General features: G+C 46.7%; 1 protein-coding gene across 2 annotated transcripts in view; it reads left to right on the plus strand.

Annotated features, from left to right (window-relative positions):
- The first annotated feature begins 12761 nt into the window (after nucleotides 1-12761).
- Nucleotides 12762-16832, plus strand: part of UBE2H (ubiquitin conjugating enzyme E2 H) — a 115180-nt gene continuing 111109 nt past the window's right edge. The window contains exon 1 of one of the 2 annotated variants that reach the window (XM_047763723.1): nucleotides 12762-13282. In XM_047763723.1, the coding sequence (XP_047619679.1) occupies nucleotides 13230-13282 (53 nt within the window). In that variant the 5' untranslated portion in view covers nucleotides 12762-13229. The remainder of the gene's footprint in view (nucleotides 13283-16832) is intronic. The other variant, XM_047763722.1, reaches the window with a different exon arrangement.

Below are 16832 nucleotides of genomic sequence, written 5' to 3' on the forward strand. Positions count from 1 at the left end.
TAAAGACAAGTATTCCCAGCATCTGCGGACTGGGCTCCTCTTCCGCCCGTTCAAGGTCAGAGAGGAATATTTGAAACCTTGGGGTAACCTAGACGTCAGGAATGGAACAAGGGAAACATCAAGGATGATAGAAACATCCTGGCTGAGTCTGGGCTGGGCAAATCGTGGTCACCATTATTTGATAATGGTAATATTTGATAATAATGGGAACCATTCTTTGCTAGGAAGAGGCCAGGTCGGGAGTTCTGAGACCCTGAGTGTGTTTCAGAAGCTCCAGCAAAGGATGGAGGAGGTTTTTCCCCTGTTTATGCGCTGGTGGAAAATCATGGGCAAGGAGGCAGTTTAAACAATGTAGCCCACGCGGGGATCCGGCCACAGTGCAAGAGTGTTTCCTGTCTTATTCAGTGCCACTGAGCACCAGAAAGTTTCCTTTTCAGGAGTTCAAAATTCAGGCAGCCCAGGGAGGAGCCAGGGCTGCAAACAAAGGCACTGCAGCACAGAGACAAGGAGGAAGGTGGGGACGTGGGGCCTCCTGGGGAAACCGGGATAATCTCTTTAGAGGTGGAAGGAAAAGGGAACTGGCCTCAGGGGACCAGAGAGTCTACCGCTAACTTCAAGGGAGGCAGAGCCAGGGCCTCCGTGTTACTTCTGCTTCATGAGGATGCACTTATGAAGGAAAGGGGCAAAGATCTCTTTGGGGCTGGAGTGCAAGGGCCTGAGGGGGAAACTCCAGACATCCTGCTGTCCTAGAATGTCCTCTAGCATGTCCTCCCATTGTCCCTTGTCATCCTTTTCCAACTAATCTTTCTTAGCGGTTAGATCACATGTATTTCCCCAGAAGGGACCACAGGAAGACATAGGGTGTCTTCATTTTGTGTCTCTGACTCTCCGATTCTTTCAACAAATCTTCCTCTGACCAATCAATAATTCCCAAACACTTTCAGTTAGCAGGCCACTACAGGAAAGGCGCAATAGCCCTTACTAAAGCGTGATTTATCTCAGTGCCTGCCAGGCTTTTTCACGTCACAACACCCATCAGGGTAAACCGTAATATTTATATGACACGAAGGATAAACTGATTCTGTAAGGCTGGAAGCTGTCACCAGGCGCCAGCTGCTCCCAGGCTGCAGGGGGCTCATCTCCTCCAAACACCTGTAACCCAGTCTTGGCACACTCAAGATTGGGAAGCCCTACTCTGACACTTGGAGCCTAGCCACTTAAAAAAAAAATCATCCCAGAGTTCCCATCATGGCTCAGCGGTAATGAACCTGACTAGTATCCATGAGGATGTGGGTTGGGCCCCTGGCCTTGCTCAGTGAGTTAAGGACCCAGCGTTGCCATGAGCTGTGGTCTAGATAACCCTCATAATATCCTTTCCAATCACCACAGGTTCTGAACCAAATGAGAATAAAGGCTTAGGAATGAGAAAAATTGAGATGAAAACATAGCTTTATTACTGATAAAGCTGGATTGAGGGAGGTAGGGGGAGTGGCTGGTACCTACATGCTAATGAGCTTCCTATTTTTTCTTCCCGAAATTAAATTTAACCACGTAAGTTTTTGCCAAAGCAGCTGGATTACTGCAGGACAAACACCCCCATCCTTCCTGCCAAGACTTGCTGCTTACCCCATGGAGCGCAGAAGGTCAACAGAATTCAAGTTATTTTTCCAATGCTGTTCCCTCCCAGAGAAGCCAGCAGAAGTTTCTATTTAATGGGGCAAGGTAGGAATGCAGGGTGATGAAAATAGCCCAAAGAGCCTTTGAGGGTTTATAAACCCTTTACCCTCAAGTAAATGCAGAGTTTGTCTGACTTGGCTTCCTGGAAAATGGAGCCTATGGCAAAGCCTAAGTGTTAATGTTTCAGGGTGGCATGAGTGGGGAAAAGGGAGGTGAGGCAGCGAGGGAGGGGAAGCCAGTACAAGATTGTGCATTATTGGAGTTCCCTTCGTGGCTCAGTGGTAACAAATCTGACTAGGATACAGGAGGACGCGGGTTCAATCCCTGGCCTTGCTCAGTGGGTTAAGGATCCTGCGTTGCTGTGGCTGTGGTATAGGCCAGCAGCTGTAGCTCCGATTTGACCCCTAGCCTGGGAACCTCTATATGCCGTGGGTGCAGCCCTAAAAAGCAAAGCAAAAAAAAAACAAAAACAAAACAGATTGTGCATTATCAAGCTGGCTTCGGCCTCACAGGCACATATAGAGTTGCTCACTCACTCGGGATGTCTCCAGGGGTTGGAACAGTCAGCTGGGGAGAAAGAAGCAGAGAAAGCAACTGCCAGCTCCTCCCAGTCTCCTCTCCTTTTTGGTCAAAGTTTACCCCCTGGGTATTAACTCCCCAGGTCTGGGTTGTGTGCCCCTCTGAGCAGCGGCTGGGAAGTCAGAGGCTCTTGGAGGCCAGCTGGCTTGGACTTGGATCAGCCGGAGCTGCTGTGCCCTGGCTCCCTTGGGGCAGCTGAGGTCACACTTGACAGGACAGCAGCCATGACTGCGGGCCACAAAGAGAAGCTGGCGCCTCTCCAGCTGGGAGACAGGGCAAGACAAGGTAAGATGAGGCTGAAGAAAAGATGGGGCTTAGCCAACCCGGGAAGGGGTATAAACTGGGTCCAGAGCACTAACTTAGGAAAAAAACTGTCTTGATTCTGAATTTTCTCAGGCCCCTGAGGCCCTGGACAGTCAGATGTCTTCTGACTGCAACTTTGGTAAGCACTGGTTTATAGAAAAGGAAGCGGGGCCATTATGAAATTATGCAACTATCTCAGGGGCCCAGAGAACTTGCAAATTTGAGCTGGGCCTGCAATCACACAGAAGCCTGGACCACTGGTCCAACTGCTGACCAGGCAGCCCAAAATATGGCATTGGAACAGCATCATTTTTATGTATTTATTGTTCAAGATGGATATGGGTTTTTTTGTTGCTTTGTTGTTTCTTTTTAGGGTCACAAGTGTGGCATATGGAAGCTACCAGGCTAGGGGTTGAATTAGAGCTGCAGCTGCTGGCTTACACCACAGCCACAGCAACAATGTGGGATCCGAGCTGCATCTGCAACCTACATTGCAAATCCCGGCAACACCAGATCCTTAACCCAGTGAGCGGGGCCAAGAATTGAACCCGAATCCTCTTGGATAATAGTCAGATTCGTTAATACTGAGCCACAATGGGAACTCCTGCCTGGATATTTCATATAAGTAGAATCATACAACATGTGACCTGTTGTGACTAGCTTCTTTCATTCAGCCTGTTTTCAGCCTTCATCCATGTTGTGGAGTGTATCAGAACTTCAGGTCTATTTTACGGCTGATTATCCATTGTATAGATATATCATTTATTTTTCCTGCTCATCAATTAATGGACATTTTGGTTGTTTACACTTGAGTTCCTGTCGTGGCTCAGCAGTAACGAACCTGACTAGTATCCATGAGGATGCAGGTTTGATCCCTGGCCTCCCTTAGTGGGTTAGGGATCCAGCGTTGACGTGAGCTGTGGTGTAGGCCAGCAGCTGCACCTCCAACTTGACCCCTAGCCCAGGGAACTTCCATATGCTGCAGGTTTGGCCCTAAAAAAGACAAAAAAAAATTTTTTTTTTTAATTAGGTTGTTTACACTTTTTGCTGTTGTGTATAATGCTGCTGTGACCATGCACATACAAGTTTCTTGTGCTTTTCTCTTGGGTATATACCTAAAAATGGAATTGCCGGCTCATACATTAACTATGTGTTTAATTTTTTGAGGACCTGCCAGACTGTTTTCCAAATGGCTGTACCATTTCCTACCAGCAATCTATGAGGCTTCTAATTTCTATATATCCTCACCAACACTTACTGCCTTTGTGTGTGTGTTGCCTGTCTTTTGGATTATAAGCCATTTAAGTGAGTGAGAAATGATAGCTCACTGTGATTTTGATTTGCATCTTCCTAATAACAAATGATGTTGAGCATCTTTTCATGTGCTTAGTAGCCACGGAAAAATTTCTATTCAAATCCTTTTCTTGGGAGTTCCTGTTATGGCGCAGCGGAAACGAATCCAACTAGGCACCATGAGGTTGCAGGTTCAATCCCTGGCCTTGCTCAGTGGGTTAAGGATCTGGCATTACGGTGGCTGTGGTGTAGACCAGCAGCTGTAGCTCCATTCGGCCCCTAGCCTGGGAACTTCCATATACCGTGAGTGTGGCCCTAAAAAAATAAAAAAAATCCTTTTCTTATTTTTTTTTATACACATACATGTACACATTCTATTTTCTCACATTATCATGCTCCATCATAAGTGACTAGACATAGTTCCCAGTACTACACAGCAGGATATCATTGCTAATCCATTCCAAAGGCAACAGTTTGCATCTATTAACCCCTTTCTCTCTCTCTCTTTTTTTTTGTCTTTTTGTCTTTTCTAGGGCCGCTCCCACAGCATATGGAGGTTCCCAGGCTAGGGGTCTAATTGGAGCTGTAGCCGCTGGCCTACGCCACGGCCACAGCAACACGGGATCTGAGCCTCGTCTGCAACCTACACCACAGGTAACAGCAATGCTGGATCCTTAACCCACTGAGCAAGGCCAGGGATCAAACCCGCAACCTCATGGTTCTTAGTCGGATTCATTAACCACTGAGCCATGACGGGAACTCCCCCCCTTTTCTCATTTTTAAATTGGATTATTTGTCTACATATTGTTGAGTTGTAAGAATTCTTTATATGTTCTGGATAGAGTATATGTCAGATATATGTTTGCAAATACTTTCTCCACTCTGTGCGCTGTCTTTCCACTTTTTTGGCATGTCCTTTGAGGAACAAAACTTTTAAGTTAAAAAAAAATACATTGAGTTCTCATTGTGGCTCAGAGGTAACAAACCCAACTTGTATCCATGAGGATGCATGTTCCATCCCAGACCCTGCTTAGTGGGTTAAGGATCCGGCATTGCTATGAACTGTGGTGTAGGTCAAAGATGCTGATCGGATCTGGTATTGCTGTGGCTGAGGTGTAGGCTGCAGTTGCAGCTCCGATTTGAACCCTAGCCTGGGAACTTCCACATGCTGAGGATGCGGCCCTAAAAAGAAAAAAAATTATCAATTAAAAAAAATACATTGAAGCATACCTTTTTAATACTTTAACTTTTATGCTTTTATCAATGCCGGCCTACACCACAGCCACAGCAACACCAGATCCAAGCCTTGTCTTCGACCTCCACCACAGTTCACGGCAATGCCAGATCTTTAACCCACTGAGCAAGGCCAGGGATCGAACCCGTAACTTTATGGTTCCTAGTTGGATTCATTTCTGCTGTGGCACAAGGGGAACTCCAAGTTTGGTAACATTCTTCTCTGCCACCCCTGTTGACCACTGTGGGCCAGTCAGCTGAGGGCACATTTCCTGGACCCTTTGCCATGTGGTCACTGGAGTAAGGGCAAGGCAGCCAGAGTGCCCTGGGGAAAACCAACTACCTCTTGAGACATCGGGAGAAAGTCAAAGGAGAGAAATTTAGAAAAGAAAAGGAACCAGGAGTCCTGTTTCCTCATTTTAGCTTTCTTTTTCTTTTTTCTTTTGTTTCCATTATAGCTAGTTAGCTTTCTTTTTCTTTGATCAACTAAGCAAATTCATACACCTCATTTTCCTCTAATGCAAATCCATGTCTCTTCAGCAAAATTAGCACAAGAGACCTGGCTGGCATTGAGGGGAATAAGAAAAATTCGGGGTGTTCCCACTGTGGCTCACCAGTAATGAACCTGACTAGTATCCATGAAGACACGGCTTTGATGCTTGGCCTCTTTCAGTGGGTTAAGGATCTAGTGTTGCCGTGAGCTGTGGTGTAGGTCACAGACACGGCTGGGATCCTGCATTGTTGTGGATGTGGCATAGGCTGGCAGCTGCAGCTCCAATTTGACCCCTAGCCTGGGAACTTCTATATACTGCAGGTGGGCCTTAAAAAGCAGAAAAGAAAAAAGAAAAAAAGAAAAATTTGGTTGTCTTTTCAGATTTAACCAAAAATTTTTTTGCCACACCCATGGCATATGGAAGTTCCCAGGTGAAGGATGGAATCCGAGCCACAGCTGCAGCCTATGCCACAGCAGCAGCAATGCTGGATCTTTAACCCACTGTGCTGGTCCAGAGATCAAACCCACACCTCAGCAGTGACCCGAGCTGCTGCAGAGACAACACCAGGTCCTTAACCCACCACACCACAGTGGGAACTCCAAGACTTAACCAACATTTTTGAAAGGTCCTGATGCAAAGTAAACTATCCTAAGTATATCTGTCCTAGTATCAGCCAGTTTTCTGCACAGACTGTCAGGAGTAAGCAGATGAGTTTCCCAGATGCCCAACGACAGCTGGGACTGGAATTCAGAACCCCGGATTTGAGGCCATCTGCCTCATGGCCCAGAGCCTCCCCCTTGCTTCCTAGAGAGCCAGATCGGAGTACTGGGTTTGGAAACCCTGACCCCACACATTCTGCCTTTTAAGTGCAGATGCCTGTTTTAGGCATGGAAGATAGAAAGATGAACAGGACAATTCCTGGTCACAGGGCAGTAGAGAAGCTGCACTGGAAACAAGTGGCCACTGCAACCACACAACACCTACAAAATAGAAGTGCTGGGTACACATGGCACCTAGCAAGCCTGCCCTTGATGCCAGTAGATGGTCTCAAGTGGGCAGCTGTGTCTTCCCTTGCAGGGGACCTGGTTCTGCAACAGTGCCACGAGCTTGGGGGGAAAGAGCTAGCCCCACATTTGGGGGACACAATGGAACCCTGCCCCATAGAGGACAAAGGAGTACATTTAGTGAGAAGTTGTGCTTCTTCTCAGTTGGCAGCTAGAAGATAAAGGCCTTTCCCCTAAAGCAGGTGAAGCTGCCTTCTCTCCTCAGCAACACTGCTGGTGCACTTGAAGGGGAGGAAAGAGCAGAGGAGGGGAGAGGAGGCTGTTTGGTCAATAATTAATTGTCCCTGCTGTGACCTGGAGCAACAAGGAAGAACAGGACTTTAAAATTTTTGTTAATAATACCTTTATTTTCATACTATACAATCCACTCAACGTGTACAATTCAATTTTTTAAAAAAATATGGTCACAGAGTTGTGCAGCCATCGCCACAATTTTAAAAGATTTTCATCACCTTAAAGAGAAACCTGTGCTCCTTAGTGATCACCGCCACCCCAATTCTTCCTACTTCTCCAGCTCTAGGCAACTACCAGTCTACTTTCTGTCTCTGTACATAGGCCTTTTCTGGACATTTGATATAAAAGGAATCAAACAAGGTGGTCTTTTGTGAGTGCATAATATTTTCAAAGTCCATACATGGTGAATCAATATTTCATTTCTTTTCATTGCTGAATAATAGTCCATTGTATAGATACTTTATTTATAATATATTTATAATAAAACATATTTATCCATTTATCAGTTGATGGACATTTGGATTGTTTCCATTTCTTGGTATTATGAATAATGGTGCTGGGAGTTTCTGGTGTGGCTTGGCGGTTAACAAACTCAACTAGCATCCATGAAGATGTGGGTTCGATCCCTGGCCTCGCTAAGTGGGTTAAGAATCTGGCGTTGCTGTGAGCTGTGGTGTAGGTCACAGACTTGGCTCAGGTCCTGCGCTGCTGTGGCTGTGGTATAGGTCAGCGGCTCCAGCTCTGATTCGACCCCTAGCCTGAGAACCTTCATATGCTGGGGCTGTGCCCTAAAAAGACACACACACACAAAAAAAAGAATAAGAGTGCCTTAAACATTTGGGTACAAGTTTTTTCCTTTTTTTTGTCTTTCTATGGTTGCACCCTTGGCATATGGAGGTTCCCAGGCTATGGGTTGAATTGTGGCTGCGGCTGCCAGCCTACACCACAGCCACAGCAATGCTGGATCTGAGCCCGCGTCTGCGACCTACACCACAACTCACAGCAATGCCAGATCCTTAACCCACTGAGTGAGGACAGGGATCAAACCTGTGTCCTCATGGATGCTAGTCAGATTGGTTTCCACTGAGCCACAACGGAAACTCCTGGGTACAAGTTTTTGTATGGAGGAGTAGGATTTTTCAGTTAGTCCTTATCAATCTAATTAACTCCCCATTGTGTGTATAGCACAGGGATAGGTGAAGGGGTGAGGGAGGGGATATAGGATGGTCGAGACCCAAAACAGTATAAATATAAAATGTAATTCCTCAGCTGTCCTCTGACTAAAGAGATATAAAGTCAAAATATGTTATGTGAATTTTCAATGAATTCTGGCTCCAAAAAAAGCCATAGAGGGGACAATTAAGAAATTTGATTATTGGAGTTCTTATTGTGGCACAGTGGAAATGAATCCGACTAGTAACCAGGAGGTCGTGGGTTCAATCCCTGGCATTGCTCTGTGGGTTCAATCCCTGGCGTTGCTCAGTGGGTTAAGGATCCAGTGTTTCTGTAGCTGTGGTGTAGACTGGCAGCTGCAACTCCGATTTGACCCCTAGCCTGAGAACTACCATATGCTATGGGTGCAGCCCTAAAAAAAAAAAAAAAAAAAAAAAAGGATCGCTGGTTTCTGAGTGATTTCAGAGTTTAAAGACAGGAGGCCTGTTGGGAAGCGACTGCAGTAATGACGCTGGCTTAGTAGAAGTGGTGGGGAAAAGATTCTGGATATATTTGATTAGCAGAGCCAAGAGGATTTCCTAATGTATTCAAGGTACCATATTAAAGTGAGGGGTCAGGGATTGTAAAGTCCAAGGCCTTTGGCCCGAGCAGTTGGAAGGATGTATTTGGTTGAAGAGAATGAAGTTGCCAATATTTGACGGTTCTTAATCTTAAAAGTCCATTTCATATATTTCAACTTCATTTGGCCATTTACTGAGATGGGGAAAATTATGTGTGGAAGAGCTGGGGAGGGTCTCAGGAGTTTATTCGGGACACCAGAAGATGTTGAATAGGCAGCTATGTGTCTGGAGTTCAGGAGTCAGGTCCCTATTAGAACGGTATGTTAGGGAGTCAGAACATAGATGGCAGTTAAAGCTCTGAGACTGGATTACATGTAGAAAAGAAGAACAGAGGCCTGGGGACTGAATCTGGGACCTCTAGCGTTTCCAGATCAGGGGGATGAGGAAGCAGCAGAGTAAACATGCAGGAAGCCATAACTGGCAAACAAGGGTTTCAGAGGATCTGGCCAGGATGAGCGCTCCCTGGATGCAGGGGTGAATAATTTCCAGCCTCGCTCTTGTCTTGAGCCTTGGCATTAGAGAGAGAAAGAGAAAGAGAGAGAGAGAGTGTGTGTGTCTGTGTGTAAGGGAGATATGATAATATCTTATCCACGACTAGCCCTTTAGAGGTTGAAACATCTCTTCTTCTATTTGGTCTGGGCAAGCGTTGGATGGATGCATGTTCTGTTATCGCATTTTACAGATGAGTAACTGGAACATGAAGGTTAGGGTACTTGCTTAAGTTCTGTCAATAACAGGTGGCTGGCACAACATTGTAAAGCAACTCTGCTTTAATTAAAAAACAAGAAAAGTAATGAATAAATAAATTAATAACAGGTAGCAGACCTGGGCCTAGAGGATGTCCTCTGTCTCCAAGTTCCAAGCTCTCATTGAATCACGCTGGTCTTGGGGTTGGGGTTCGCCCAGGGTGCCTGCTGCCAGGGGTATCAAGCAAAAAACCCCGTGGGGATGATAGCAGTCTCTCAATCTGCCCGTCCTTGCTGCTGCAGGCTCTTCCTGAGCCCCAGTGTCTGCTTCTGTGGGGACAGATTGTAATACAGTCACATGGAGACGACTTGAAATGAGTTTTAAGCTTTTATTTCCTGGCAGCAAGGAAACTGCTGATATTATTGCCCTCTCAAGGGGTCTGGGCTTGTGATCTCAGATACCAAGAGTGCCAGATGGAAGTGAACCTCTTTCTCAATAGAAATGATCCAACAGAATCAGGCGGCCTTATTTGGGGGACTTTCACATTTATCAGGGACAGTGATAAATTGGCTTTAGTTTTGGAGCCATTGGGTTAATAGGGACCTTCAGGGTGAGAGCAGCTTCTGAGCGGGGCTCTTCCAATGGGTTTCATCTCACTCCCTCGTAGCGCCTTGTTCAAAGCATTATGTTCTCCGCAAACTTATTTTCTTGCCTTTGAGGAGCTATTCCTGAGATCAGAGGCTCCACTGGTCAAGCTTGGCCCGGCCGTGGGGAGAGATAAACAGGCCTGAATACACTTCCCAGATTGCAACACCAGCGAGTCAGGCAGGGTTGGACAGCTGTGCCCTCACAGCGTCCCTGGTTGTCCCTGATAAGGAAGAACATGGCTCATTCCAGTGTACAGCCGTGTGTGCACACATATAAACAGACACTCCCAGGCCCTGGTGTTGTTTTAGAGTAAATTATTGACATTCTGAGTGGCTGAAACACTGGGAGGAAAGGTGAGTGCAAACTTACTCTGCTCAAGAGGAGCTCCAGGTTCGTTAAGCCAAAAATAAATCAAACCAGGGCTGTCATTTGGCACCACTTTGGAGCCACCTTTTGAACCTACCTGGTCATAGGGCATGATCAGGAGTCCTCTGAGGCTCTGGAAAGAGGAGGGCTTGGGGAGGAAGTCAGAATAAGGGGAGGTAGATTTATGAAGGAGCAGATGGCAAGATACCCAGAGAGAAAGGTGTAAAAATGTAAATATAACTTCACCACAAAGAGTAACACTAAGACATCTTAAACCCCCTCTCCAAAAAAGTGAATGTTCTTCTTAACTGCCACACAGTGCATAGGGAGTGGGGCAAGTGGAGGATTGATATTAACATCCCTGCTAGTATCCTATCACACCTTACAATAACACTTCACATCGCCTTTATGAAAAGCAATTTTTAGTTTACAAGGGGCTTTCGCATTCATCTTTTCCATCTATTCCATCAACCCACTCAAGTGGGTAGGGCATTATGAACCACATTTTACAGATGAGAAAACTGATGCTTGGGGAGGATGTAAGCAATTAACTGAGGCATAATTAAGAGCTGGGGAGGGGCAGGTTTGTCCTAAGTAACTCAGAGTTAAGATACTTACTAGGAAGGCTGATTCCTTTTTGACAACTGCTCAGAGGCTAACTGCCATTGCATTCCTGGCTAGAGCAGCCCTACCTTCTCCAGGGTAGTCCAGAACAAGTCTCTCTAAATAAATACTTCGCTAATAATTTTTGCTTAGTGCTTAGATCACAGCAGCATAACATCTGTGAGAATTAAAGCAGCAGGGAAAATTTCTAGATCCCTCTATGCCCTTTTTACTCAAGTATCCCATCCCTGATCAGTTTTTTCTGTTCTGGAAAAAATATCTGTGGGTTCTCTGAGCTTACCACCTTGCTCTCAGGTGGGGAAGAAACCTCCTTATTTGCAGAGGAGGTTATGGAAGCGCAGGACCCACCTAGAGGGGTCAGGCAGGTGCTTGGCAAGTGCTGAGGCCTATGGCGGAATCTACCAGGAGCGGTTCTCAAACTTTGGCCTGCATCAGAATCATCTGGGGAGCTTGTTAAAGACTTAGACATCCAAGCCCCACCCTAGACCCTCTGAATCAGAATTTCCAGGGTGGGGCCTGAACATTTGTGAGCTTAACAAGCTCCCCAGGTGATTCAGAAGTACACCAAAGCTTGGGAATCACAAGAGTGGGAGATACTCAGGTGAAGGAGAGTGGGGAGCCAAGTTTGGCTCCAGGTTTGTGTGTGTGTATAGCTCTTACATAAGGGGACCCAACTCACAGCACATGGTTTGACAAAATTCAAGTGTATTCATGGGAACAAGGGAATAGATAAAAATTTTGAAAACAGGTGGCAGTGAAAATGCGATATAAATACAAGAGCTGCCTAGAACACTTTTTCCTGCCTCCTCTGGCGGGTTGACTTCTGGGTTCCACATCACTTCTTTTGGAGAGATTTGTAGAGCGGTGTATCTCAAACTTTACTACACAAAGGAATCACCTGGGGACCTTGTTAAATTGCGAATTCTAATTCAGTAGGTCTGTGGTGGAGCCCTAGCCTGCATTTCTAACAAGTTCCCAGGTGATGCTGACACTCTAAATCTAGACCATATTGGGAGTGCCGTGTAAATTTAAAGTATTTCTTAGTTCACCATATCCTCATGTCCAGCAGGGTGATGACTACAATAGGTGCTCAATAAATACTTACTGAATGATGAAGTATATGGGGTTGATATAGGAGTTTGGAGGGCAGAACAATTTGCCCTGAAGAAGAGCATGTTTGGGATATTTCTGCTTCTATCAGTCATTCATTTTGTGAAGTCACCTCATACTGAATAAGGATGTTAGTACTAAATTATTTCTGGCCTTGCGGCCTGGCCGCCTCAACTCTAATCCTTGAAAAGGTGACCCTATACACAGGAGCATAGCAAACTGATTTGCAAGCTCAGAGATGCCTTGCTCTAGTCTACAATCCATGCAAACAAATTCTCTCCCTCCAAGGAGGGAGCAGAGTGCAGGGAAATGCTTGTGTAGGAATTTCCAGATTTTGGTGACTGGGTTAATTGCCACCTTGGTCTCCTCAAATCAAATAAACAGAATTTTTAACAGTGTACGTGGGAAGGAGGGTCATTACCCTAAAATACATGGATGTAATAATAGTGCCATTATTTAACCATTATCGTTTATGATGATAACGACACTGGCAGTTGAGCGATTAAGTGTGTGGGGGAGTTGGGGGAGGGGGCGGAGAGCTGGGCGGAGAGGAGAAAGTGGAACTACATCTCCCAGAATCCCTCGAGAAAAGTTCACGCCGCGGCGGCGGCGGCACCCCACCCCTTTTGCCAGCCGGACCCGCCCCTCCGATGACGTCACAGAGGTGACGTCACGGCGCCCAGAGCGAGGCTGGGGTAGAGAGGCCGACTGAGCAGGAATCGTCCGCTTGTCGTGGAGGCTGCTAGGGAGCCGGCGAGAGGGTGAGCGGGCGAGCAGGCAAGCAGGCGAGCGAGCTAGAGCAGGAAGGAGGGAGAGTCGCGCGGCACAGAGGCGCGCCGGGGCTGGGCCGAGGCGGAACCCACAGCCGGAGAAGGGCAGCCTGAGCCGGGCGCCGCGGGGTCCCCACCCCCACTCGGCCGGACAGTGCCCGGTGTTCCCCCGTGCGGGGGGCGGCGGCGGCGGCTGACGGGACCGGACAAGACCGCGGGGGTGTTGCCACCTCCACCGAGGAGCCGGCGCGACCGCGGGCTCCTCAGAGCCGGGGCCCAGGGCCCGTGACAGACGGGCCGAGGAAAGGAGAGAGGCGGCGGCGGCGCAGGCGACGGGGAGGCAGCGGCGACACCATGTCATCCCCTAGTCCGGGCAAGAGGCGGATGGACACAGACGTGGTCAAGCTGTATCCTTCGAGGAGGGGGGATTCGGGCTGTATGTGGGGGGTAGTATGGGGATGCCCACGGCACCCCCTTGAAACCTAAACAGGGGCCCAGGGGCACTCCAGGCCACTGTCCGAGTCTCCTTCTTTCGTCTCCCTCCCCCCAGTGCCTACGGAGGCTCCTTGGCACCTCCCAGGAGCTGAGAGCCTTCTCGGCTCCCCCTTTATCTGCAGCACCCCGAAATGTGCGTTGTTCCACGCTCTTTCTGCACCCCCAGTGCCCGTGACTTTTCTCCACGACGTTTGGACTCCCAAAACGGCTTTTTTTTTCTTTCTTTCTTTTCTTTTCTTTTTTTTTTTTGGCAGGACCAGCCACCTCTCTCCACTACAGAGCCCACGTTCTTTTTCCTCTCTGCTCGCTCTGGATTTAGGGACTCGATATAGAAATTCCCGAGAGTGAAGCCTTTCTCCTGTTCTTGAGATGCCTCCATTCCCTCCACTCACAATGCTTCTTGAACTGGGGTAACTCAAGTGACCTCCTTTATCCCTAATTCCTTTCTATATTAGGAAGAGAGTATTCTACTCAGTGCCCCCTCTTGTAATAAAGAGCTCTGAGTGTTTTCAATCCGAGACCCCTGTTAAGCTTCCTTGTCCCTGGAAGAACCCCACCGACAATGCCTATCCCACCCATAGTTGTATTTGGTGAGGACCCCCAGGCCCTCCAGCCAGCCACCCTCCATATTGTGGCTATGACAGCTGTGGGGAGGGAGAGAGAAAGAGGATCTCCCTGACTAAATAGCCCCTGTGCTAGCCATTTAAGCAAACTCCCTGTTTGAGAATAAGGTTCTTGGGGAATAATTATCCTGATCTTGCCAAATGACACCCTTTATTTTCCGACCCCCCACCCCCCAACTTTATGTACTCTGAAGGTAGCAGTGGGACAGCTCTAACTGATAAGAGTCCTTCAGGCAGTGGTTTTGGTTGGAGTCCAGACTGATTATTTCATGACCAGCTAGAGAAATTCGCGAAGGTTCTTGGGACAAATCGAGACATTTTTTTGAGGGGTAATTTAGAGGGTGGGGGGGAGAGAGGAAATGAGCCCAGTGTTGTGAACAGCTAATCTCTGGGGAGAGGGGAATCCGGGTGGGGAGTGGTAGTGTGAGAAACGCAGTTGAAAAGTCTGTCTCCTGCTTCTGTTTCTCCCTCACCCCATCCCCCCACCATTTCCCCCTGTTGCAGGGTTTTGTTTATATAACTCAAGTTGTTTGGCTAGATTCTTCAGGTGAATTCCTTCTTTCTTCCTTTTATTGTTACTGTTTTGATTGGACGTTTTGCCTCATTGCAGAGATCAATGATTATTGTTAAGTATTCTGTTAAGGAATTCGCTGAAGTTTTAAAAAAGTAGTTTTTGCATTTGATTTGGAAGTGGGGGATGGGAGGGAAGTTGCCTGGGCAAGTGATTTTCCCCCCCCGCATAATCTTTTCAGGAACAAGGTGTTTTTCTCCTCACTCGGGAAAACTTGATTAGAAATTACAAACAGTAGATGAACTTGCAAGTTTTGTGGTTTGAAGTTTAGAATTTTGGAGAGGTTGGAGTGGGGATTAGAGAGAGGAGCATGTAATAAAGTATATATTTTGTACCAAATGTATGTCTAGGCACAAGTGAAATTGACCCTTGGGCTGTGATTGAGTTTTGTAAATGTGTGAATGATACCAGTAATGTTGGCCTTAAATACAGTGGCAGGAAAACTTGTAACTATGGCTGTGTGTACCTTTTACACAAAGCAGTTTCAGGTTTTATTTTTGTTTAGAAACTAGGAAATGACATGGTGGCAGAACCTGAGTTATTTTTATCTTGAATTGAGACTGTCACACCTAATGCAAATTTCTACCTAATGTTAAATTGGGATGGGTTGGGGGAGAGAGAATTCCAGCTGTCTTTGATCAATGTCAGATTCTCAAATTATATACTTCTATATTTTTTAGAAAACTGAGGATAAAGGGTGAGGCCTAACTTGACCTGATGCCTTTTCCTTACAGTGCCTTTTGTTCATTTAGTAGTTGTGGCATCTAGAATGATTACCGTATTTAGGAGTCGGGGTGTGGGGGGTGGAGAGGGAGAGGAAAACAGACAAAGAACAGCAGGGTGTCTTTCTTTTTTTTCTTCCCCTAAGTGGCTTATTTCATAGCTTATTTTTAGTAGAAGATGAAGAAAGGCAAAGATGCATTGGCCTTCTGTTCTTTCCCCACCTTCCTCCTTTCTGACAAAAGAAAGCAGAGGCGCTTTAAAATCGTAGATGTCTGAGATAAGAGGACCACAGTCTCAGGATTTAGAAGCCAGAGGTTATCTTTGTTTCGAGTCTGTTATTTTCTGGTCTAAGTTAAATTTTTTGTATTTCCTTTTGTGTGTGCCTGTGTGTTGTGGGGCTGAGAGATTTTGTGGCCTCCTTTCTGTGCTGAATTCACATTAGTAGGCACAAATGGAGACTACGATTTTTGAGCAAGGTATATTTAGCACAAAATTTAGGGAAAAATTCCCAACGCACTACTAAAATGAACACAATTGTGTGAAAGCGCCGAGGGTTGAAAATGAAAGATGGTGGAGAGGAAGTGGGAAAGGTCTGAAGGAATGTACTTGCTTTTTACCCCCCCAGTGCCCCTTGGTGATTTCGTTGGTATGGAGGCTGATAGCCGGTTTCGTTGCAGTCTTGTTTCAGCCCATTTTTGGATGTCTCCTGAGCGTAATTATGCCACCACGATTTACAGCCTGGCAGGGAACCTATATAGTAGGAAAGTAGCGGTGTGGGGGTAGGGAGAGAAGAGGATGTGTAACTAATTGGCCACTGCCTTCCACTACCTCGTAGGTTCTTTCCGAGACGCTGTCCCTGGTTGTTTGGAGTCGGTGATATTTCTTTTGTGACGGGTTGGTAGGAGGAAAGCTGACTTCCAAGTTATGGAGGGAGTGAGTGTTTTGCACCAATGCGTTTAATAATCTGGGCGATTATGTTCTGAAACTCTGACTCATTCATTGTTTCTCTTCTGATCCTTTGCTGAGGGTTGTGCAAACCTCTCCAGGAGCCTAGAAACTGATGTACATGACTTTTGGGCCCTGTAGGAATGTGTCCCAGTCAAAAAACTTGCAGTGAGCCCAAATCCTGTGGAATGGTGGTTTTGAATAGTGTTGCTGTTTGTTTGCAAAGTCAGGTAGATTGGTGACCCTGTGCTGTTCCCAGCCTGGCAAGCTTTGAGGTTTCTATCTCAAACCTGCCCGATTATTTAGATTGTCTGAGAACTGGGACTCTGGTGACCTTAAAGCGTGATTTGCCCTAAAGGAATATCGGTTTAAGTTCTCCTGGGTGGAGGAACAAACAGCTCAGATTACACGGGTTTCCTTGTTGATGGGGGTTACTCGTCTCACCCTGTTGCACAGCCTGGTGATCCTTTTATCTGTGAACCAGTGGCCCCTGCTGAAGGCTAGAGCTGCTTGTTTTGGAAAAGCGTATGCAGGCAAAAGGCCGCAGGCACAGCTCCTCACAGCTCATTGGCTGCTCTGTTACTACCCGGAAAAGGAGGA

The sequence above is a fragment of the Phacochoerus africanus genome, chromosome 16, assembly GCF_016906955.1.
Source record: "Phacochoerus africanus isolate WHEZ1 chromosome 16, ROS_Pafr_v1, whole genome shotgun sequence".
In the NCBI taxonomy this organism is placed as follows: domain Eukaryota; kingdom Metazoa; phylum Chordata; class Mammalia; order Artiodactyla; family Suidae; genus Phacochoerus; species Phacochoerus africanus.